The 23,398-nt window shown below is 38.5% G+C and overlaps 1 protein-coding gene across 1 annotated transcript; it reads right to left on the reverse strand.

The window, feature by feature from the left end:
- Positions 1-444: 444 nt before the first annotated feature.
- On the reverse strand, positions 445-7,722 carry LOC122727433 (TRPM8 channel-associated factor 2-like). Its single transcript, XM_043964963.1, has 3 exons — positions 7,621-7,722; positions 4,239-4,875; positions 445-1,878 (listed from the first exon to the last, which is right to left on the reverse strand). The coding sequence occupies exons 2-3, from the start codon at positions 4,862-4,864 to the stop codon at positions 1,098-1,100; spliced, it is 1,407 nt and encodes a 468-aa protein (XP_043820898.1). The 5' UTR covers positions 4,865-4,875; positions 7,621-7,722; the 3' UTR covers positions 445-1,097.
- Between the last annotated feature and the right edge of the window lie 15,676 nt (positions 7,723-23,398).

The following is a 23,398-nucleotide window of genomic DNA, read 5'->3' on the forward strand; positions in this document are numbered from 1 at the left end:
CCAATGCTGTTGGCTGCTACTGGAGCTGTTTTCTCTGCTTATTGTCCTAAGCCAAAGCTGATGGATCCTAAGTCTGTCCAAAGCCCACATTTTTGCCCCCTGCTTTTCTTTACCACTACTCCTCATACCTAGGGACTGAACTCTACTGCCCAGTGCTGGGAGAGAGTTTTGCTCTAGACTTGAGCACAACTGAACTGCTAATGGTGAGTTCTGACTACACTCCTCCATGGCAGACCTCACTCTATCTCTCCCTTCCCCATCCTTTTACTGTAGGTTGCTGTAAGTCTGGACTGCAACTTTCCTCCTGTGTTTGGCAGCAGGAAGACTATGGGTGTTGCTATTGCTGGAGGTCTTACTCTGCCCTCCCATGCCAAGGAACACAACACATGAAGAACTTGTCAAAACTGGTGCCGCAAGTGACTCAGGTCCAGTCAGAATTGATGCTCAACACACAATGTTTATTGTAACAGTGGGTAAAAAAATCTCTAACGCCAGGTTACCTCTTCTTGCCTTGCTTGAAGATAGGTTCCTGAGGATAGAAAGCCACAGACTACACGTAAAGAGTTTGGGCACCTCAGCTACCAGCAAGGCTCCATTGTGGCTCCTCTTGGCCAGCATTGGATGGGTCTTCCTGTGCTGTTAGTGAGTCAGCCTCAGTGACCAAGCTGGCTGGTCTGCTGTAATCTAGGCTGGCTGACAGGTCAATGAAACCATGGGATTTTTATACAATTTTTGGAAGGGTAAGGGGAGGGGAGAGGGTTTTATCTGGGGTACACACAAGGTAGGCTCAGGCAGTACCTTGAGGCCACCTAGCTTATCTATGAACACTTATGCCTTCTAGAATACGGGCTTAACCAAAACCTTGGGGCCCAGTCAATCTTATCTCTATAACCTTATGTCTTAGAGGGTGTAACCACTGGGGGCAGCTATGACTATGCTAACTTACATGTTTCTTTTACAATTTTAATAAGGAATTATTTTGCTAAGCATGGCTGGGGACATATGCCTTGCAGTTACATTCACACATATTATGGGGATTTAGTAGCCCCCTAACATAAGGCTAGGGGAGCATTGGTTTATCTTTTATTCTTGGAGATTCATTTGTCTGCAAACTTGCTGCAGAATTCTTGCAGGGAGACATATGCAGGGATTCCCTTTGGAGGCATCTTCTGGAATTCATTACAATCCCTTTTCAGCTTTGCTCCCCAGGTATCTGACAAGCACCCTCCCTGAGGGCTCAGGTACTGGGCCAGTGCCACTCGTAAGTGGTACTTCCTGTCCTCAGGACTAGCGCAAAGGCAGTGTTCTGTCAGAGTCTCACCTAATATACCAAGGCCAAAGTGGTTAAGGAACTTATTCCCAGGATAATCAACCAAAGGAATTTTACATGAGTTCTCAGAGTCCCACTTGAAAGCGTTACCCGCAATCAGTAATCCCCCACCCTCTGCCACAAACTCACGCAGCTTTTTTGCCTCATGGTCCTTGTCAGCCAGGCAGCAGTAGACACTGAGGCAATGAGTGACATGGGGTATTATACAACGTTCCAGGCCAGTTTCATCCAGCAAGGGGAACAGATCTTTCACATCAGGGTTAATCCCAACCTTACACTTGTGCTCCCCTGCCAACCAACGAACAGCATTACACAGGAAAGGGGCCATCTGAGGGTTGAGAACCATATTTTCATCGGCAACAACCACCACCCGACCCAGGCCAAATCGGGCAGCTGCCACGAAGCAGTCAAGAGATTTAACTTGCGCCAGAGGGAAGGCCAAGGCTCCATGCACCAGGATATGACAGGTGTCTACATTCACACAGAAGTTCTCTTCTGAAATTCCATCTAAGAGTTTTTTCTGCTCTTCAGAAAGGTCTTCCCCAAAACTGAAAATAAGGCATTTATTTCTAGTTAGCATATAATGGACTAATATGAGTCAGAGAATTATGAATATTTCTTAGTATGTGAGCAATTAATTAATCAACAAACATTTACTGGGTCTTTTATAAACAGAGACCTACATCCTGAGGTAGAACATCTTTGAATTGGAAAGGACCTTAGAGTTGAACTAATTTTCTTCCCAAGTAAAGCATAAATCTCATCACCATTATCCTTGATAAGGAGATATCCAACATTTGCATAAAACTCTCTCGTGACAAAAAATTCTAGTTTTTATGATTGCCCATTCCATTACTTGACAACTCTAATGATTAAGCCAAGTTTACTTACCATAAACTAAAATCTTGCTTCCTGTAGCTTCTACCCATCAATACTTGTTTTGCCCTTTGGATCCAAAAGACAGAGCTAAACCCTGATCCACATGAGAGTCCTTCAAATGCTTGAAGACAACTATCATTTACTTCCCCTACCCCAAGGCCAAATATCTATGCATTATTTCTAATTATAATTTCTAATAAATTTTGAGTTTCCCTGATCATTCTGGTCAAATTCCTCTGGACTTAATCTAGTCCAGACATAAAATGGAGATAATATTGTTTGAATTATAAGCATTATAAAGTGATTATAAATATCAAAGTAATGGAAGTAATGTGTATTATACCCATACGCATGTTATAGATCATTATCCTGATAATTGTCTGGTTTTCTTCCCCTTTGTGACAGGGTAAAAATGTGATGTCTATCCTGAGTTCTTTTTTCCCTCCATCCTCTTACATATTTTTAAGAGCCCTGCATTTGTCAGATAATCTTAGTTCAGGAACAGCTAAGTGGTGCAGTGGATAGAGCACCATGCCCAAAGTCAGGAAGACCTGAGGTCCAGCCTTAGACACTTACTAACTCTGTGATCCTAAGCAAGTTGCTTAATCCTGTTTGCCTCAGTTTCTTCATCAGTAAAATGAACTGGAGAAAGAAATGACAAACCACTCCAGTATCTCTACCAGAAGACCCCAAATAGAGTCGCAAAGATTTGGAAACAACTGAAACAACTGAACCACAACAATCTTGGTTCAAATCCCAACTTTGCTCTTTACTATCTATGTAATTATGACTAAGCTACTTAATCTTTTATTGGGTGGGGGAGCAGTAGCTCATCTGTAAAATAATCAGGCTGAAGATCTAAGATCCCCTCCAGATCTCATTCTATGTACTTATGATCTTAAGTAGGGATGTGAATGGAACACTAAAACCACATTTGTCATCAGGTAACTTCCTGATTGGCATAGTGTGAATCAGAGATTATAAAATACATGATCTTAGTATGGAGTATCTGTAATGCAAAATAGTAGAAAAATTCCAAATAGGCCAGTGAGTTCTGATTTGAAAGACACCATTTTCTGTTAGATATATCAGAATTATTCCCAGCCAGAGGAATAATCAGATAAACTACAATTGGGCAGTGGATAGAGCACTAGGCTCAGTCAGGAAGACCTAAGATCCAACCTCAGACACTCTGTGATCCTTTGCAGGTAATCAAATGTATGGGGGGTTTTTTGTTTGTTTTTTGCAAGGCAATGGGGGTTAAATGACTTGCCCAGGGTCACACAGCCAGTAAGTGTCAAGTGTCTGAGGTCAGATTTGAACTCAGGTCCTCCTGAATACAGGGCTGGTGCTTTATCCACAGTGCCACCTAGCTGCCCCTAATCAAATGTATGTATAAAAGAAAACTAACCAGTATCATCTCGATCATATCAGGACTTGCTTAATTTATCTTTAACTACAGTTGCCCTAGTAGTTTTTTATAGATGAAGAAACCTAGGCAAACAGGATCCACTATGCCACCTAACTGCCCTAAAATTATAATATCTGTTTGTAATTATTTGATGAATATGTATTGCTTAGCGCTACATCAGTGTTAGTTATGATTAGAATTGGGCCACACTAATATAATGCATATGATAATACTACATAAAATAATTAATGGATTTAATATTACAATAATCAAACAATCCGGGGTTACTCTCAACAGCTAGAAAAATAATAAAGTTCATTTGAAAGAACAAAAGATCTAGTATCTGCAAAGGAAAAAGTAAGTAGAAAGGAAGAAAAAAACACTTTTAGTTCTCAAATTGTATTATAAGACAGTTATCATGAAAATATTTAGTATAGGTTAAAATAATAATAATAGATTAGTGGAATAAACTAAATAACAAAGACTTCATGCCTGTGGGCAGAGAACTTCTTTTAGAGAAGGAGATCCTTTGTGATGGAGACCATGACTACCTTTAATGGGATCACTCTTCCTCACCAACACCTGCCATAGAGCTATTTACTCAGGAATACCACTCACCGTACTAGAAGTGGAATTGTAGGTATTTCCTTAGAGACTTCTGAAAGGCAGCTGATATCTCCATATTCATTGGTGAAGTACACACCAGAAACACACGCAGTGTGGTTACCAGGGAAGTCAGAAATAACCTTGCAACCGCAATGTTGACTTGACCAATGCCAAGCTTGACCTCCAATGAGCAAGCCTCCACCATTCTTCACAAACCGAATTAGTTCTTTGGCCATTTTGTGGTCATAGGCATCGATGCAATATACCCCTACACATTCTGTGACATTATCTGTAATCTTCACTTCCACACAAGGGTTACAGAGGATATCAGCCAGACCTTTTACAGATGAATGTACCCCAATGGGAGCACCTGGGCAGCAATTGAGCCAATCTACAGCATTGTGGAGAAATTGGCTCAACCCAGCATGCTGCAGATATCCCTCATGGCCCATGACCACCAAGCGGCCCTTGCCATACTGAGAGGCAGCAATGAGAACCTGGCCTTTCTTATTTACCAGCACTGGGAAGGCATCTTCACCAATGAGAAGTAGCTCACTAGGAACTTTGTCACTGGGGAGGTTCCAGCAATCTACCTCTCTCATTAGAACTTGAAAGATTTCTGAGGGTTTCATTGTCATGGATTTTTCACCTGTTGTTGAGAGAGAAGCAAATATTCAGTCTGATGTAAGAAGGCCCTTAGAAGAATAGCATCATCATTATAATCTCTATTGGTTACATAGCAATAAATACATGATTAAACCAGTAAATAGTATTGTCCTTATGCTTCAAACTTATTTAAAGATGGAAGTTTATATTTCTCTTGTATGGATGGGAAAACTGAAGTGAAGCAGCTTAGTCATGGTCATCAGAGAACTCAGGGGCTGCATTCTAGAATACCAAATTTTCATCCCTGGCCATTTGAATATATAACCACACTCAGCTAGTCAAGAACAATTCCTTCTTCCACCCTTTGCTAGCACAGGACAGCAAGGGGAGTAGAGGCAGATAAAGACATATAATTCTCAGAAAAGCCTCTATGCACTGGGGCTAAGACTCCCTCAGAGTTTACCTAAGTCACTGCTCTAGTCAGCTGAACAGCAGAGGTTGGAAGCTGCTTTGTAGGTCAGACACAAGCTTAGGATTGCAGGAAAAGGAAACTAGAAATACCCAAGCTATCATTTTCACAGGATACATTGCAGGTGTTCCTATGCTTCGGATTTACCTCCTACATACATATTTTCTCCATAGTTCTTTATAATCTGGTTCCCAAACCTTCTGCTCTACAGAAACCAAGCTCTCCAAGGATATCATAGACTTTCTAATTGCCAAATTGTCAATCCTTTTCTACGGCTTTATTTCCTTTGACCTTTGCAGCATCTGAAACTTTTGACTACTTTTCTTGTAAATTTTCCTCTTTTCTCTTCTGTATTGTTTTTGTTCAGCCCTTTCAGTTGCATCTGACTCTTTGTGACCCCATTTGAGGTTTTCTTGACAAAAAGACTGAAGTAGTTTGCCATTTCCTTCTCCAGATCATTTTACAGATGAGAAAACAGACACAAACAGGGTTAAGTGACTTGCCCAGGGTTACACAGCTAATAAGTGTTTGAGGCCAGATTTGAACTCGGAAAGATGAGTCTATCTGACTTCAGGCTTGGCACACTATCCACTTCTTCACCCAGCTTTCCCTTCTGATATTACTCTCCTGTTCTCCTACTCCATAGACTGTTTAAAGATTCATAGATTCTTGTATTTCTAAAAGAACGTAGAGTAATCTATTCTAACCCCTTCCTCATTTTACAAGTTGGGAATCTGAGGATCAGAGAGTTTGATTTGCCAAGTCACTCAGAAAGGTAGTGGCAGAATAGAACCTGCATCTTATGAGTCTTTCCTCAGTCCTTTTTCTCTTATGTCTTACTACCTCTCCAGGAGTATCATTGATGTAGATTTGGAGTCATTAAGTCTCAACCTCTCATTTTTACAGAAAAGAGGCCAAAACAGCTTTCCTATAGTCATAGAGGCAAACAACTGAGTGGGAATTTGAACTCAAGTGTTTTGACGGCAAATCAGATACCTATTCTTCTAACCCATGCTTTAGAAGAGTGTGGTGTAGTGAAAAGGACACCCCAATAATCAGTAGACATGGATTTGAGTTACAGGTTTGACATTAAGTAGTTGTATAACCTTGGCCACAGCAGAAAATCTGTGATTTTGAGACTGCTCTAGAAAAAGAATAGGGAAAGTAGGTGACACACTGGAGAGAGTGCAGACACAACAGAAAAATTACTGAATAACTTTTAAAAAAGAGTACATGCAGTGTGAGATGAGTAGAAGAAATTTGGCATTTGAAAAGACTAAGGAAGACTCTTCATTTATTCAAAAAGAGTGAGAGAAAGAGACAAAGAGACAAAGAAAGAGATAGGGAAAGACACAGACACAGACACAGAGCTAGAGAAGCCCAAGATCCATCTCTAGAATTCCTTTATTCCCTTTGAATTCCCTCAAATTCATATCTACACATAATTCGTATTCCCTTCAGTGTTATCTTTGACTCTTCACTCTCACTCTAAATATCTTATATATTGCTAAATCTTGTCATTTGTACCCTTGCAACATCACTTATATATGTCTCCCTTTCTCCATTCGGTCGTCACCCTACATCTGGCCTTCATTACCTCTTGCCTGTACTATTGCAGGAGCTTTTTAATTGGTCTGCCTTCTTCAAGTCTTTCCCAATTTCAATTCAATGCCAAAGTGATTTTCCTAAATCATAGTCATGCCCCCCCCATTCAATAAATTCCAATAACTTCCTATTACACCTAAGATAAAATATAAACTCCTGGAATTTGAAGCTCTTTTTACCTTACCTCTTCCTACCTTTTCAGTCTTCTTACATTTTACTCCCCTCCATGGACACTACAATCTAGTTACCCTGTCCCTTGAACATTACACACCAATCTCTCATGTCTGCTTCCATATTGGTTCTCCTAGGTACCTAGGATGCTCTACCTCCTCATTAGTTCCACTGGTTTCATTCTTCAGCTAAAATTCCTCATTCTGATGGAGACTTTTCTCATTCCCCTTTCTTCTAGTACCCTCCCTTCTAAGGTGACATTTTTTCTACTCTTGTATAAATCTTTTATGTATCTAGTAGTTTACCTATTCTCTCCTCCATTAGAAGTTGAGCACCTTGAGAGCATATTTTCCCCTCTTTCTATTAATATCACTTAGCATGGTGCTTGGCACATAATGCTTTATAAATCATTTCATCCCCTAACACTCATGTGCACATTGTTTCATATACACCCACAACAGAATGAGACAAATGATCTCTTTAGTGAGGCAGGGAGGATAGAACATCTTCCCATCCAATAGAAAATCAGACAAGATAACTCACGGTTCTGTCCCGTAAATTCAGTCTAAGGATCCAAGAGTGAGCTGGCTGGGGTGAAGCAACCAGATGATGGACAAGCAGCAAGTCTGAAGATTTATAAAACAGAATTGGGGGGTGTGGCCAAGGGTTTCCTCCTTTTTTTTTTTTTTTTGGCTTGACTCAGAGTGATTCTGGATTAGGGTGGGGCTTGTCTTGAGATGAATAACTAGAAACATGAACTGAGCTTCCTGAGGGTCTTTGCCTTGAGTTCCTTATTTCTCCGTCTATGTAATTGGGATTGAGCATAATCTTCTGAAGAGGAATTAAGGGAGGTAGCTTGATGCATTGCAAAGAACTCTGGATTTGGAGGGGAAAAATAAACTTGAATTAGATTTTCAGATCTGGTATTTGCTATTAGATACCTTGAGCAAGTCTTTAATCTATCTGGGCCACAGGTTTTCTCACCTCGTCTATAAAAATCACAGCAGCTCACATGTATACAATCTAGTGCTTAGAGCTTTGAAAAAATGTTTTATATACACTATTCAACATATTGAACAAATATCAAGCTTTTATTGCAAAGGCACTATGCAAGGATCTAAGGGTTAAAAATCTTAATAAATGTGGTAATTCTTGTCCTCGAGGATTTTTAAATCCTCTAGGCAAAGGGGGTACCACATGAACACAAGTTAATACAAAGTATTTTCAAAAAGAGCAGAAGAAATTGGAAAGCTCAAAGAAAACTTATGCATAAATTGGCACCTAACGTGCTTTGAAAGTAATGAGAGATTCTGGGAGATAGAGGAAGGAATGAGTACAATTTAATACGAGGACATCCTTACTTCAAAGGTAATGGAAAGAATATTAAGTGTGGAGGATAGTCAGTAGGTTGGTATGATGGGGACAGACCATGCAAGAAGGCTAATAATATGAAAGAAGATAGGAAAAGGGAGGTGAGGGTCTAGTTTTGAGTGGTTTTAAATGGATATGAAGGACTTTCAATTTTATGCCTTTCAATTCAGTTAATTTTAACAAGCACTTATAAGTATTTACTATATACATTGACCCTTACTTCAGGTATTAGCAATAAAGAGAAAAAGAAAGCAGCTTTTGTCCTGAAGGAATTGATATTCTATGTATAGGAAGTATAGATACAAGGTTCTGAGGCCAGGACCAACAGGGGACAGGGAGAAGGCCTCTGGAAAGAGTTTATGTTTGAAGTGAGTCTTGTAGAAAGCTAGATTTCTCTGAAGTGGTAGTAAGACAGGAGTGCATTCCAGGCAGTGTTCAAAAGCACCAAGGTGGTAGACAAAATAGCAACTAGGCTACACTGGCTGGAATAGAGAATATATGAGGAAGAAGAAGAAAGCTCATTAAGTCTAGGAAAGTAGGATGAAACAAAACAGGAAAAGGCTTTAAATGCCAAAAAGAAGAGTTTGTATTTTTATCTTACAGGTAGGCAATTGGAGCTTCCTGAGCTGGTGAATAACATTCTCAAACCTGTGAGTAAATGGATGAATGAGTGAGTGAAGACATCATAATTAATCAATTAATGGAAAATGACTGTTTAAGCAGAAACACTGTTCCAGGCATTGTCCAAAACCCTTGGGATTCAAAGACATAAGTGAAGTAATCCCTACCTTCAGGGAGTTTACTGTCTCAGGTAAGGGAAGACAATATGTACATATATGGGGGAGAGCATCCAGGAGAAGGTTGTTAACACTGTCAGATGCTTCAGGTAGGTTAAGAAAGGTGAAGGGTGAGAAAAGACCCCCAGATTTGGAAGAAGTCTTTGGTAACTTTCCTGAGAACAATTTCTCCTGATAAGTTTAGAAGTAAATTGTAGACGGTTAAAAAATGAATGAAGGGGGAGGGAGTAGAAGGAAGGAGTGTATACAACTTTTCTAAGTATTTGGCTGTGAGAGGATAGATAACAGATGGTAAGCAGAAGGAAGACCTACCCAATTTTTTATTTTGCTTCTGTTTTCTATATTGAGCAAAATTCTCTTCAGATGAGGAAGAATCAAACTAAAATGGTTAACAGGGACTTAGGATCAAAGGTAAGTGAGGAGGTGGTATGAGAGTATGCAGTTGTCCTCAACAAGCCAAAGTAAGCAGGACCATGGAAGCTCTAGCCCTGAGAAGAAAAGAAATTAGCAGATGTTATTGCTTACTTGGTAATCATTGAAAGAGAAGGGATAGAAGAACAAAAGTCTCATATAACTGGAGAAGCAAAACTGTTCTCACCGAATTACAAACTTATAGACTATGGGTTGCTGAGTTGTTGGTACTTGACAAAATTGTAGAATGTGATATCAAATTGATGGTTTACAAACATTTAGAAGGGGAAGCAAAGATAATTAAAAGCCATCATAATTCCATCAAGAGCACACCATGCCAGACTAAATCAATTTCTCTTTGGTCAGGGTAAGTAACATGGTAGAACAGGGAAGTGGTATAGATTTCAGCAAAGTGTTTAATGAAGTCACTTAGTCTATCCTCGCTGACAAGATGGAGAGATGTGGGCTAGAGGTAGTGTAGTTGGATGGATTTGGAACTGGTAGAATGATTAGAACAAAGAGTATTAAGAGGGAGGACTCTAGTGGAGTGCTCCCATGATTTATTCTTGATCCTTTGCTATTCCATGTTTGTATTTGTGTTAAAGAAAAGCATGGTACCTAAAACAAGGAAGATAAGGGAGATGGTAGCCCCACTGTACTGTGCCAATTGGCAGACCACTTTGGAAATACTGTGTTCAGTTATACACATCACATTACATGGTGTTGAGCTTCAGGTGTTTGAAAGGTCTCTTATATGGAAGAGGTTCTTTTCCTTGCTTCCTCCTATCTTTTTTCTGCTTTCTAATATATAATACCATGGGGTTATTTCTCCCAATATGCACATAAGGAACAATTAAAGAGACATTTAGTTCACACACAAAGATCACAGAAAATATTTTTTTTGCACACTTAGAGAGCAATGCAGAAACCAGTTGGGCTGGAGCAGAGTGTTTGTAAACATGACTCATGGCAACTTGGGTCAGATTATTGAGGGCCTTGAATGTTGTGCTAAGGAAATCAACTTTGGTCTTGTAGACAGTGGTGAGTCAGTGAATGTTTCTAAGCATAAAAGAGAGGATCCCCTTCCTTGTAGTATTTCTGACCCTTACCAGCATGGTCTTTCCTTTTCTCCAACAGTCTTGGCCTCCCCCTCCCACTATGGACTTTTCATATCTGCATGCATGTATGGATCACTTCTTATGCCAGAGAACTCAGTGAAGTAGGGAAGTTGAATCTCAATCTCCCTCTCCACTTGAAACTCTGATGAAGATGTACTCTGATGATGACTCTGAGAAAGTGATGTTCTCAGGTTGTGGGAACCAGTTAGAGAAATATCCCTATCACCATCAGTAGCTCTTCAGTGTTTGTTTCAGGTAGAACCTTTGTCCAATCTCTGTTATATTCCTTAATGTCTATCTGGATAACTCTGTACAACCTCTTCTTGACTCAGATCCACTTTTTAAAAAATTCTAAAACATATTTTATTTCACTAAATATATCCAAGTTATATATAAAAAATTTTAACGTTAATATTTTCCAAAATTCTGAGTTACAAATTCTTTTCCCCCCTCCCTCTATACCTTGAGAAGGCAAGGAATATTATATTGATTATACATGTGAGGTCATGCAAAACATATTTCTATATTAGCTATGCTGTAAAAGAAAACACAGAAATCCAAGGAAAATAGAACAATGCTTCAAGCTACACTCAGAATGCATCAGTTATCTCTCTGGAGGTGGATAGCATTTTTTCATCATGGTTCCTTTAGAATTATCTGAGATCTCTCTCTTGATCAGAGTAGATAAGCCTTTCACAGTTGAACAGCCTTATAATATTGTTGTTACTATGTAAAATGTTCTGTGGTTCTGCTCACTTCACTTTGCATTAGTTCATAAAAATTTCCTCAGGTTTTTCTGAAACCATCCTGCTTGTCATTTCTTATGAGACAATAGTGTTCCATCACAAACATATACTACAACGTGTTCAGCTAATCCCCAATAGACATGTATCCCCTCAATTTCCAATTCTTTGCCACCACAAAAACAAACAAACAACCTGTTAGAAATATATTTGAACATATATGTTCTTTTCCCTTTTCTTTTATCTCTTTGGAATCCAAACCTAGCAATGTCGTTAGTGCTTCAAAAGGCTATGCATAGTTTTAAAGCCCATTGGGTATAGTTCCAAAATGTTCTCTAGAATAATTGAATCAGTTCAGAACTCCACCAATAGTCATTAGTATCTCAATTTTCCCACATCCTCTCCATCATTTCTCATTTTTCTTTTCTCTTATGTTAGCCAATCTGATAGATATGAGGTGGTATCTCAGATTTGTTTTAAATTGCATTTTTCATATGACTATTGATACTATTTGACTTCTTCTGAAAACTGCCTGTTCATATTCTTTGACCATTTATCAACTGGAGAATGACTTATGTTTTTATAAATTTGACTCAGTTTTCTATAAATTTGAGAAATAAACCTTATATGAGAGAAACCTGCAGTAAATTTCCCCCAGTTTCCTGTTTTCCTTCTTATTTTGCCTGTATTATTTGTGCAAAAAAAATTAACTTCATTAAATCAAAATTATTCATTTTATTCCATTTGATCCTCCTTATTTGGTCATAAACCTTGCTCATCAATAGATCAGATCCATTTTTGTCTAACTTTGTATGGCAGGGGTTCTTAAAACTCGTGTGTGTGTGTGTGTGTGTGTGTGTGTGTGTGTGTGTGTGTGTGTGTGTGTGTCTGGTGGAACCCTTAGGTAGTCTGGGCAAACCTAGGGAGCTCTTCATAATTGAAGGAAGTGCTAAATTTCAGTTAGAATTAGGCAGTCAAGAAACTTATAAGTTTATAAGTGCTAAGTACTGGGGATGCAAAGTAAGTCAAAAGACAGTCCCTCAAAGGAGTTCATCATATAATGGGAATACAATATCTAAGCAATTGTGTTTTAAAAAAAAATCTTTATACAGGATAAATACAAAAAAGTCAGCAGAGGGAAAGTATTAGACTTAATAATCCCTCCTCTTTCTCTGTGTCTACACCCAGTTCATATCAAAGTTTTCTTCCAGATTCTCTAGGTATGGAGTAAATAATTTCCCATCTGCCTAGTTTTCCAAATCTTTCCACTCATTTCAGGCTAAATCACACTATAATAATTCATTGACTTCTCAAATAGCAGAACTATATAACTCCTAGAAGTACCTAATATTATCCCCTGTCTTTTCTTTCCAACTACTTATTCACCAAACCACTTGCAAATTATTTCTCTTTCTTCTTTTGTTGTGCTTTTTTTTTCTTTTAGAGTCCTTTCACCATAGAGTCATGGGTCCTAAACTTCCAATGATGTCTAATTCAAACTGTTAATTGGCCAAACATCTAAATCCTCTCTTATGTACAGCTTCTAACCTTCTATAAGATCAGCATGGAAGTGATGGGGAGTAGTGAGCTGTGGGTAGGAGAAGCATGATATAGGAAGAATGAACTATTATTTTTAAAAGTTTATGGGCAACAAAAAATAAATACCTTTTATAACAGAGGTAGTTGAGACCCTTAAAATTTTATCCATAGGAGGACTGGTACTTTGAAAATACTGGCCTATTTATTCACTTACCTTTCAGTATAAATCACTCTCCAATTGGCCTAAGTAAATTCATCTCTCTTCCATGGAATGCATTCAGTTCTTTTAAAATTAAAATTTAGTTTAGTTAGTATATATTAAAGTCTAAAAACCATGTGAAGAAAATCTGTAGGTATTCATCAGTGAGATAATTGATGATTATTTACAGGTCTCTAATTTCTATTCCTAAACTTTTAGAGACTCTGAGATGAATAAGTTATCCAAGGCAACCTAGAAGGGAAAAATTAATGCTTTGTTAAAAACTTGATAATCTATATCCACAGCATTCTCCTAATCAACTAATTTAGTAGCCCTGTCAAAACCAGAAATAATCATTAATTAGATCTCAAGTTTTATCTTGTTTGATTTTTATAAAAACCCTGTTAGGTAGAAGCTATTATTGTCCTTATTTGGACAAGGACACTGAGGATCAGAGAGGTTGTAACTTGTCTATCCACTGCACTACCTAGCTATTGAGTGTATTAACTATCATAGCATCTAAATTCATGAAACAATTGCTAATTGAACTACAAAAAGATAATAAAATGAAACTGTAGGAGTCTTTATTGTTTCTTTCTGAGAGATAAATAAATGCAAGTGAAGTATAAATGAAAAAGCAAATATGAACAGATTTTTACAGAGGTTAGATTTGAGACAATATTTTCTTTTTTTGTTGTTTGGGGTTTTTTTGGTGAGGCAATTGGGGTTAAGTGACTTGCCCAGGGTCATACAGCTAGCAAGTGTCAAGGGTCTTTGGCCAGATTTGAACTCAGGTCCTCCTGAATCCAGGACGGTCCTCTATCTACTACCCCACCTAGTTGCCCCCGAGACAGTATTTTCTGAAAGTGAATATATTAAAAAATATAGATATTTCTCAGCATACTTGAGATCTTAGGGAAATTATAAATAAATTTTAAAAGAAATATTGAACACAGGGGCAGCTAGATAGTGCAGTGGATAAACAACAGGCCCTTGATTCAGGAGGACCTGAGTTCAAATCTGACCTCAGACCCTTGACACTTACTAGCTGTGTGATCCTGGAAAGTCATTTAAACCTCATGGCCCCACCCCACCCCCATCAAAAATAATAAAAAAAGAAATATCAAAGACAATTGTGACAGATCACAATGCAATGAAATAGTTACAAGCAAAAGATATAAATTAAATGACTATGCTCATTGTATTCTTAATAAGGACTCAAAGAACAAATCATAGTGAAAAAATAGCAACTTCTATGCCTAGTGATCCTGGAATGAATGCAAAATTGTGATTATGCTAATGTAACAGAATATCATTCCTTTTTTTGAAATGACAACTATGAAAAATACAAAGAAAAATTAAATACTTATTAGAAAGTGATGCAAACCAAGGACATCAGAATTGAAAACAAATTACAAATTAACCATAACTATAGTAAGATTTGTTGCTACCTTCAGTAGCCACCACCCATGGAGTTATCCAATGAGCCAATTCATTTGATCCTTTTATAATTAAAATTAAAATGAATCCCAGTGATTGATATGTGAGACAGAAAGTATGTATCTTGCAAGGAAAAGAGCACTGGTCAAAGAATTGGGATTCCTCTCTTTAAATATTAGCTCTGGAGGCAGCTAGGTGGTGCAGTGGGTAAAGTACTGGCCCTGAATTCAAGAAGACCTGAGTTCAAATCCAGCCTCAGTCACTTGACACTAGCTGTGTGACCCTGGGCAAATCAGTTAACTCTAACTGCCCCGCAAAAATAAAAAAAGAATGAATAAATTTTTGCAAAAATAAATAAATAACTACATAAATATTAGCTCTGTTACATTGTAGAAGGTTTAATAATGATAATAGCTAACTGATATAGTCCTTACTATGTGTAGGAATTGTGCTAAGTGCTTTAAAGTTATTTTCTCATTTCATCCTTGAAACAACCTGAGAAGTAAGTGCTATTTTTATCTTTATGTTACAGATGAGGAAACTGAAAGAAACAGAGTGTGAGGCTGGATTTGAACTCAGATCTTCCTGACTCCAGGCCCAATACTCTATTCACTATACCACATAACTACCACTGGACTGCCTCTCCATTAAGTGAGGAAAGGGTCTAGGCAAGTCCTTATGTGAGATAAAATATTTCTGGTAGCTTTTCTTTTTTATGGTGGCAAAGACTTGGGAATTGAGGGGATACACATCGATAGGGGATTAGCTGCTGAACAAGTCATGGCATAAACGTTTCTGATGGAATACTATTGTCCTATAAGAAATGATGAGCAGGACGGTTTCAAAAAACCTGGGGAAATTTTTATGAACTGATATAAAGTGAAATGAGCAGAACTGGGAGAATATTGCACATAGTAACAGCAAAAGTATAAGGCCATTCAACTGTGAAAGGCTTAGCTACTCTGATGAGGAGAGTGATCCAAGACAATTCTAAAGGAACCATGATGAAAAATGTTATCCACCTCCAGAGAGAAATGATAAACTCTGAGTTCAGATTGAAACATTCATTTATTACTTTATTTTATTTGCATTTTTTGGACCATGGCTAATATAAGGATATGTTTTTCATGCTCTCACATGTATAAATAACATATTCCTTGCCTTTTCAAGGAGTGAGGGAGGAGGAGAAAGAAAATTTGTAACTCAAAATTTTAAAAAGTTAATTAAAAATTTTGTATATAATTGGGAAATATTTAGTGAAATAAAGTATAAATTAGAATTTTTTGGAAAAAAAAGTGGATCTTAGGGGGCAGCTAGGTGGCACAGTGGATAGAGCATTGGCCCTGGATTCAGGAGGACCTGAGTTCAAATCCGGCCTCAGACACTGACACTTACTAGCTTTGTGATCCTAGGAAAGTCATTTAACTCTCATTGCCCCACAAAAAAAAAAAAAAAAGAGTGGACCTGAGTCAGGAAAATATTGTCCAGACTTATCCAGATAACCAGGTCAGGAGGAGACAGGGAAAAGGCCTCTGGAAAGAGTTTATGTTTGAAGTGAGTCTTGTAGAAAGCTAGATTTCTCTGAAGTGGTAGTGAGACAGGAGTGCATTCCAGGCAGTGTTCAAAAGCACCAAGGTGGTAGACAAAATAACAACTAGGCTACACTGGCTGGAATAGAGAATATATGAGGAAGAAGAAAAATGCTCATTAAGTCTAGGAAAGTAGGATGAAACAAAACAGGAAAAGGCTTTAAATGCCAAAAAGAAGAGTTTGTATTTTTATCTTACAGGTAGGTAACTGGAGCTTCCTGAGCTGGTGAGTAACATTCTCAAACCTGTGAGTAAATGGATGAATGAGTGAGTGAAGACATCATAATTAATCAATTAATGGAAAATGACTGTTTAAGCAGAAACACTGTTCCAGGCATTGTCCAAAACCCTTGGGATTCAAAGACATAAGTGAAGTAATCCCTACCTTCAGGGAGTTTACTGTCTCAGGTAAGGGAAGACAATATGTACATATATGGGGGAGAGCATCCAGGAGAAGGTTGTTAACACTGTCAGATGCTTCAGGTAGGTTAAGAAAGGTGAAGGGTGAGAAAAGACCCCCAGATTTGGAAGAAGTCTTTGGTAACTTTCCTGAGAACAATTTCTCCTGATAAGTTTAGAAGTAAATTGTAGACGGTTAAAAAATGAATGAAGGGGGAGGGAGTAGAAGGAAGGAGTGTATACAACTTTTCTAAGTATTTGGCTGTGAGAGGATAGATAACAGATGGTAAGCAGAAGGAAGACCTACCCAATTTTTAATTCTGCTTCTGTTTTCTATATTGAGCAAAATTCTCTTCAGATGAGGAAGAATCAAACTAAAATGGTTAACAGGGACTTAGGATCAAAGGTAAGTGAGGAGGTGGTATGAGAGTATGCAGTTGTCCTCAACAAGCCAAAGTAAGCAGGACCATGGAAGCTCTAGCCCTGAGAAGAAAAGAAATTAGCAGATGTTATTGCTTACTTGGTAATCATTGAAAGAGAAGGGATAGAAGAACAAAAGTCTCATATAACTGGAGAAGCAAAACTGTTCTCACCGAATTACAAACTTATAGACTATGGGTTGCTGAGTTGTTGGTACTTGACAAAATTGTAGAATGTGATATCAAATTGATGGTTTACAAACATTTAGAAGGGGAAGCAAAGATAATTAAAAGCCATCATAATTCCATCAAGAGCACACCATGCCAGACTAAATCAATTTCTCTTTGGTCAGGGTAAGTAACATGGTAGAACAGGGAAGTGGTATAGATTTCAGCAAAGTGTTTAATGAAGTCACTTAGTCTATCCTCGCTGACAAGATGGAGAGATGTGGGCTAGAGGTAGTGTAGTTGGATGGATTTGGAACTGGTAGAATGATTAGAACAAAGAGTATTAAGAGGGAGGACTCTAGTGGAGTGCTCCCATGATTTATTCTTGATCCTTTGCTATTCCATGTTTGTATTTGTGTTAAAGAAAAGCATGGTACCTAAAACAAGGAAGATAAGGGAGATGGTAGCCCCACTGTACTGTGCCAATTGGCAGACCACTTTGGAAGTACTGCGTTCAGTTATACACATCACATTATATGGTGTTGAGCTTCAGGTGTTTGAAAGGTCTCTTATATGGAAGAGGTTCTTTTCCTTGCTTCCTCCTATCTTTTTTCTGCTTTCTAATATATAATACCATGGGGTTATTTCTCCCAATATGCACATAAGGAACAATTCAAGAGACATTTAGTTCACACACAAAGATCACAGAAAATAATTTTTTTTTGCACACTTAGAGAGCAATGCAGAAACCAGTTGGGCTGGAGCAGAGTGTTTGTAAACATGACTCATGGCAACTTGGGTCAGATTATTGAGGGCCTTGAATGTTGTGCTAAGGAAATCAACTTTGGTCTTACAAGACAGTGGTGAGACAGTGAATGTTTCTAAGCATAAAAGAGAGGATCCCCTTCCTTGTAGTATTTCTGACCCTTACCAGCATGGTCTTTCCTTTTCTCCAACAGTCTTGGCCTCCCCCTCCCACTATGGACTTTTCGTATCTGCATGCATGTATGGATCACTTCTTATGCCAGAGAACTCAGTGAAGTAGGGAAGTTGAATCTCAATCTCCCTCTCCACTTGAAACTCTGCTAAAGATGTACTCTGATGATGACTCTGAGAAAGTGATGTTCTCAGGTTGTGGGAACCAGTTAGAGAAATATCCCTATCACCATCAGTAGCTCTTCAGTGTTTGTTTCAGGTAGAACCTTTGTCCAATCTCTTACATATTCATTAATGTCTTTAACAGATAAGGAATAGAGACAAACAGGGTTAAGTTTTGTGCCCAGGGTCACACTGCAAACAAGTTTTGTAGGCCAGATTTGAACTCATGAAGATGAGTCCTCCTGACTCCAGACCTAATACTCCATCCACTGTGCCAGCTTCCTAAAGTCCTGGCTTTAAAGTAAAAAGATGTTTGCCACAGACCTTTTCTTTTATGGAACAGAAACAGCCCCTTAGTTGAGGAATCTAGCTGAAGACTAAAATTTGAAGATGAAACAATCTTTGTAACCTGATTCCAAGAGAAGCTGTCCTTGGCAATTATGATGAATAACTACAGGACAAAAATAGTGTCATCAGATGGTGGCCACAGGAGAACAGGACTGGACAAAGCCTGACAGTGCTTTGTCATCCCATTCCCACACACCAAACAAAGTATATGGGCTTGGAAGAGACTACAAGAAAAAGATCAAAGACAGGAAGGATAAGAATGATATTTGTAACTGAAACATTCTCCTTTTGTTAATATTACTATTTTTGCTAATTGAATGCCCATGATTTAAATCACTAAGATACCAATCTTTGTCATTTTCTTCTCAAGCAGAAGGAAGACCTCCTCAACTCCATGGAAACTCTTTCTGCAAGAAGGGAAGAAACTAGCAGATGTGGCTGCTAAGCAGTTAACTGAGGTCTTTGAAAGGTATGGGTAAGAAAGACCGAACTAGAAGAAATGGAGAAGAGAATATACCCTCACTACTTAAAATGTAAGGGTGTTGGAGATTGCATACTAATGGCTGTTGAGTTTGGGGTACCTGACAAGATTTTAGAATGTGACATCAAACTGATGGTTTATAAACATTTAGGATAGAAAGCAAAGATTTTTAAAAGCCAGCATAGCTCTATGAAGAATAGTCCATGCCCAATTAACTACCTTTTATCGTTTAATGGGTTAATTGGCATAGTAAATCAGGGAAGTGAAATAGGTATAAATGCAAATTTCAGCAAAGTGTTTCATTGACAAGATGGAGAGATGTGGGCCATATGATAGTGTAGGGGTTTGTATTTGTAAATGGTGGAATGATGGGACCAAAGAGGAGAAGCAGGGAAGTCTCTAGTAGAGTGCTCACAAGATTTCTTCTTCATCTTTTTCTATTTAATGTTTAAAACACAATCTCTATGGGGATGGCTAAGTGGCGCAGTGGATAAAGCACTGGCTCTAGATTCAGGAGTACCTGAGTTCAAATCTGGCTTCAGACACTTGACACTTACTTGTGACCCTGGGCAAGTCACTTAACCCCCATTGCCCTGCAAAAACAAAAAACCAAAAAACCAAAAAACCACAATCTCTAAAGAAAAGGAGATGATATTCCTACTGTACTATGCCTATTGTCAGACAACTTTTTGAGTATTGTGCTCAGTTCTACAAATCACGTTGTATGGTCGAATGGACATTACCAAGTTCTAACTGGCCCAGGATTAGGAAGAGACTAGAGACCATGCCATATGAGGATTGGTAAAAGGAAATTAATTTATTTAGCCTTTAGATTAATAAATTACATTTATATACCACTTTATAGTCTGCAAAGTAGTTTTAAAATATTATCTCATTTGATGCTTAATGACCCTATTAATTAGGTGCTAGTATTATCCCCATTAGACAATTGAAGAAACTGAACCTGGGAGGGGTTAAGTGACTTGATGCAGGATTTGAATTCACTTCTTCCTGACTTCAAGTCCAGTGCTATCTCTACTGTGCCTCTCCTTGGGAAGAATTAGCAGTATCTAAGTTCAAATGTAGCCTTACATACTAGCTATGTGAACCTGGGGCAAATCCCCCAATTCTATTTGCCTCAGTTTCTTCATCTGTAAAATGAGCTGGAGAAGAGAATGGCAAAACACTCCAGTAACTTTCCCTAGAAAACCCTAATAGGGGTCAGGGAGAGTCAGACATGACTGAAAAAGGATGAAACAACAAGAAAAAGCTTCCAACCTATGTGGTCTTGGGGAAATCACTTAAGGTCTCTGGATTTTCATTTCCTCATATGAAAAATGAGGAGATTGGACCAAAAGGCCTCCCAAGTCCTTTCAACTTTCAATGCCTGATCATCTCATCTCTAGGTCTGTCAATCTAAGATGCTCTAGATTGATCTTTAAAAGACACTTGCTGGTTGAATTAGGCAGGAGTGAGGCTTTTTTACTACTATTTTCTTTGTTTTTTTTTGTTTTGTGTGTGAGGCAATTGGGGTTGAGTGACTTGCCCAGGGTCACACAGCCAGTAAGTGTTAAGTGTCTGAGGCCGGATTTGAACTCAGGTACTCCTGACTCCAGGGCCGGTGCTCTATCAACTGCACCATCTAGCTGCCCCTTTACTACTATTTTCAATGATAACAGCTACAGAGAGACAACAATAAGGCATGAGTGAAAGTAAGAATGCTGAATCATAGAGTTTGTGGAGGAGAATGAAGGGTAACAAGACTAGAAAGGTGGGAAGGAACAAGGATATGAAGAATGTTTAAAGCCAAAGAAAGGGTTTGATATTTAATGCTGCAGGTTAATAGAGAACCAATGGAGTTTACTGGAAGAAGGATGTAAGAGGGTCACTTTGACAGCTAAATGGAAGATAGACTGGGGTGAGGAGAGACTTGAGGCAGGACACCAACCAGAAGGCTATTGGATGACACAACCATGAAGTGATGAGAGCCTGATCCAAGGTCAGGTGGCAGTTTCAGAGGAGAGGGAATGACTAGGAGAGACATCATGGAGGTAGAAATGATAGGACTTGGAAATAAATTGGATTGTGTGCAGTGAGTGAGTCTAAGGTGACTGGGAGACTGGTGGTTCCTTTGGGAATAAGTTGGGAAGAGAGGAGGATTTAGAGGGGGAAGACAATGAGTTCTTTTTTGGCTATGTTACCTTTATCTTTCACAGTCACAAGTATGAGTTTAATACCTACTGCGGCCAAGGAGTCTTAGGATGTTTATTCTATTAGTACCAAGGGAAGAGAAGGTGGAAAGAGAAGCCAGGACTGAACTCAAGCTCAAAGTGCCTGCTGACCTAGATGCTGAACTGTCTCTAGGCTCCTTCTGTCCTCTCCCTACTTCCCTCTCCACCCTCTCTTTACTTCCTTGACTCCTCTTCTCAGTCTTTCATCTTCTCCATGATAGTTATTTGTTATCAAGCTCAGTTATAGGCTTTTGTTTAGGCAACCTCCTTCAGACCACTGGGGCCATGAAGGCAAGACTCCAGCCAGGTTATGAGAGACAGCTCCCCTATCCACATAGATAATTAGCTACTGGGAAGAGACCTCAGGATGTAGACACTTACTAGGGCAGGTATAGAGAGAGTGTAAATATGAAATATTCACATCCCTTGGAAGTCAACCTGAAAGATTATATTTTAATTTCTTTCTTTAGCATAGGGGGTGAAGGTTTGCTCTCCCAATAAAATCTGAAGAAATTATATATACACACACACACACACACATATATGCATACATACACACACATATTATATGTGTGTGTGTGTGTAAGACACACTTTTTTCCCTAAAGACTACCATCAGGGCCTCTCTTGACAGATGAAGCCAATGAGATTTCTCAATTGTCTATCCAGGTTCTAGGTAAGACATGAAGGACAGGTTCCCTGGCACTTTAAAGCAACTGATATCCCATCCAACAAATGATAAAGTACAAGAGAAATATTCTCTCTGCATTACTTGCAAACCAATTCATTTATTCACCATATATTTGCACTTACAAACATACATGTATATATATATATATATAAATATACCATATTCATATGTATATGTGTGTGTGTTTGTAAATATCTTTCAACTGGTATGTTTACTTTTTCAGTGTGTGTGTGTGGGGGGGGGGAGGAGGTTATGTAATGATATCTGCATGGGCACATGTAGATTTGGGTGGAGTTTGTGTGTGAATATATGAGTGGATATTAAAGATATATGTTTTTCTACTTTATCCTAACCAACTCCCTATCTCATTCCTGGTAGTGACCCTTACAATCTCTTTCTTATTTCCTCTAACTACCATATCCCCAAACCCACATATGCATAGCAAATAATGAACTTATAACGCTGCTGAAAATGTCTTCCCAAGATGTTTTTCCTCAGTTCCATTCTATTTCTCAAATCTTGTCAGCACCATCACTCACCCTCTCCTCACATGGAGTTCAGAAGTGGGTTGCCTGTGCCTCTTTCTAGACCCTTGATCTTATTCCTTCCTGTCTCCTCCAGCATTCACCTGTCTTTCATGGTTGATTCCTCCTCTCATTCTTAATGCCTTTCATCTGCTTATGAGTATGTTCAAGGATCCCTTATTTTCAACAGTCCTCTTTTGTCCCTTTATTCCCTCAAATCGTCCTATTATCATTGGCATCCCTACACTGCTAACCTTTATGAAGAAGTTTTCTAATACCAAGGTTTCTACCACACAACTACACACTATGGTGAAGACTTTGTAATATGATTTATGCCCTCCTCCAGAACCCTAGAATGACATGATTACCAAATCAAGGGACTCCTTTCAGTTCTCATTCTCCTTTGAATTTTTGGCACCATTGGCCACCTAATGGAATGACTTTTCACCTTTGACTTAAGAGAAACCAGATTCTTTTATTTCTTCTTCTTCTACCACTCTGTGTCTTTTGTTGCTATTATGTGATCTTCATTCTCTTCAAAATACGTTAATATAGGTGTTCTCCAAAGTTCTGTCCTTGACCTTCTTCTTGTCACTCTACACTGTCTTCATTGGAGATTGTACTTATTCCCCAAGTTTTAATTACTTTCTCTATATAAACGATTTCAAAATCCATAACTTTAGCATTGATCTCTTCTGAAATTTAGACCCAAGTTCTGAACTACCTATAGGAAATCACTTAAATGTCATACTGGTA

The sequence above is a fragment of the Dromiciops gliroides genome, chromosome 5 (assembly GCF_019393635.1).
Source record: "Dromiciops gliroides isolate mDroGli1 chromosome 5, mDroGli1.pri, whole genome shotgun sequence".
NCBI classification, from domain to species: Eukaryota; Metazoa; Chordata; class Mammalia; order Microbiotheria; family Microbiotheriidae; genus Dromiciops; species Dromiciops gliroides.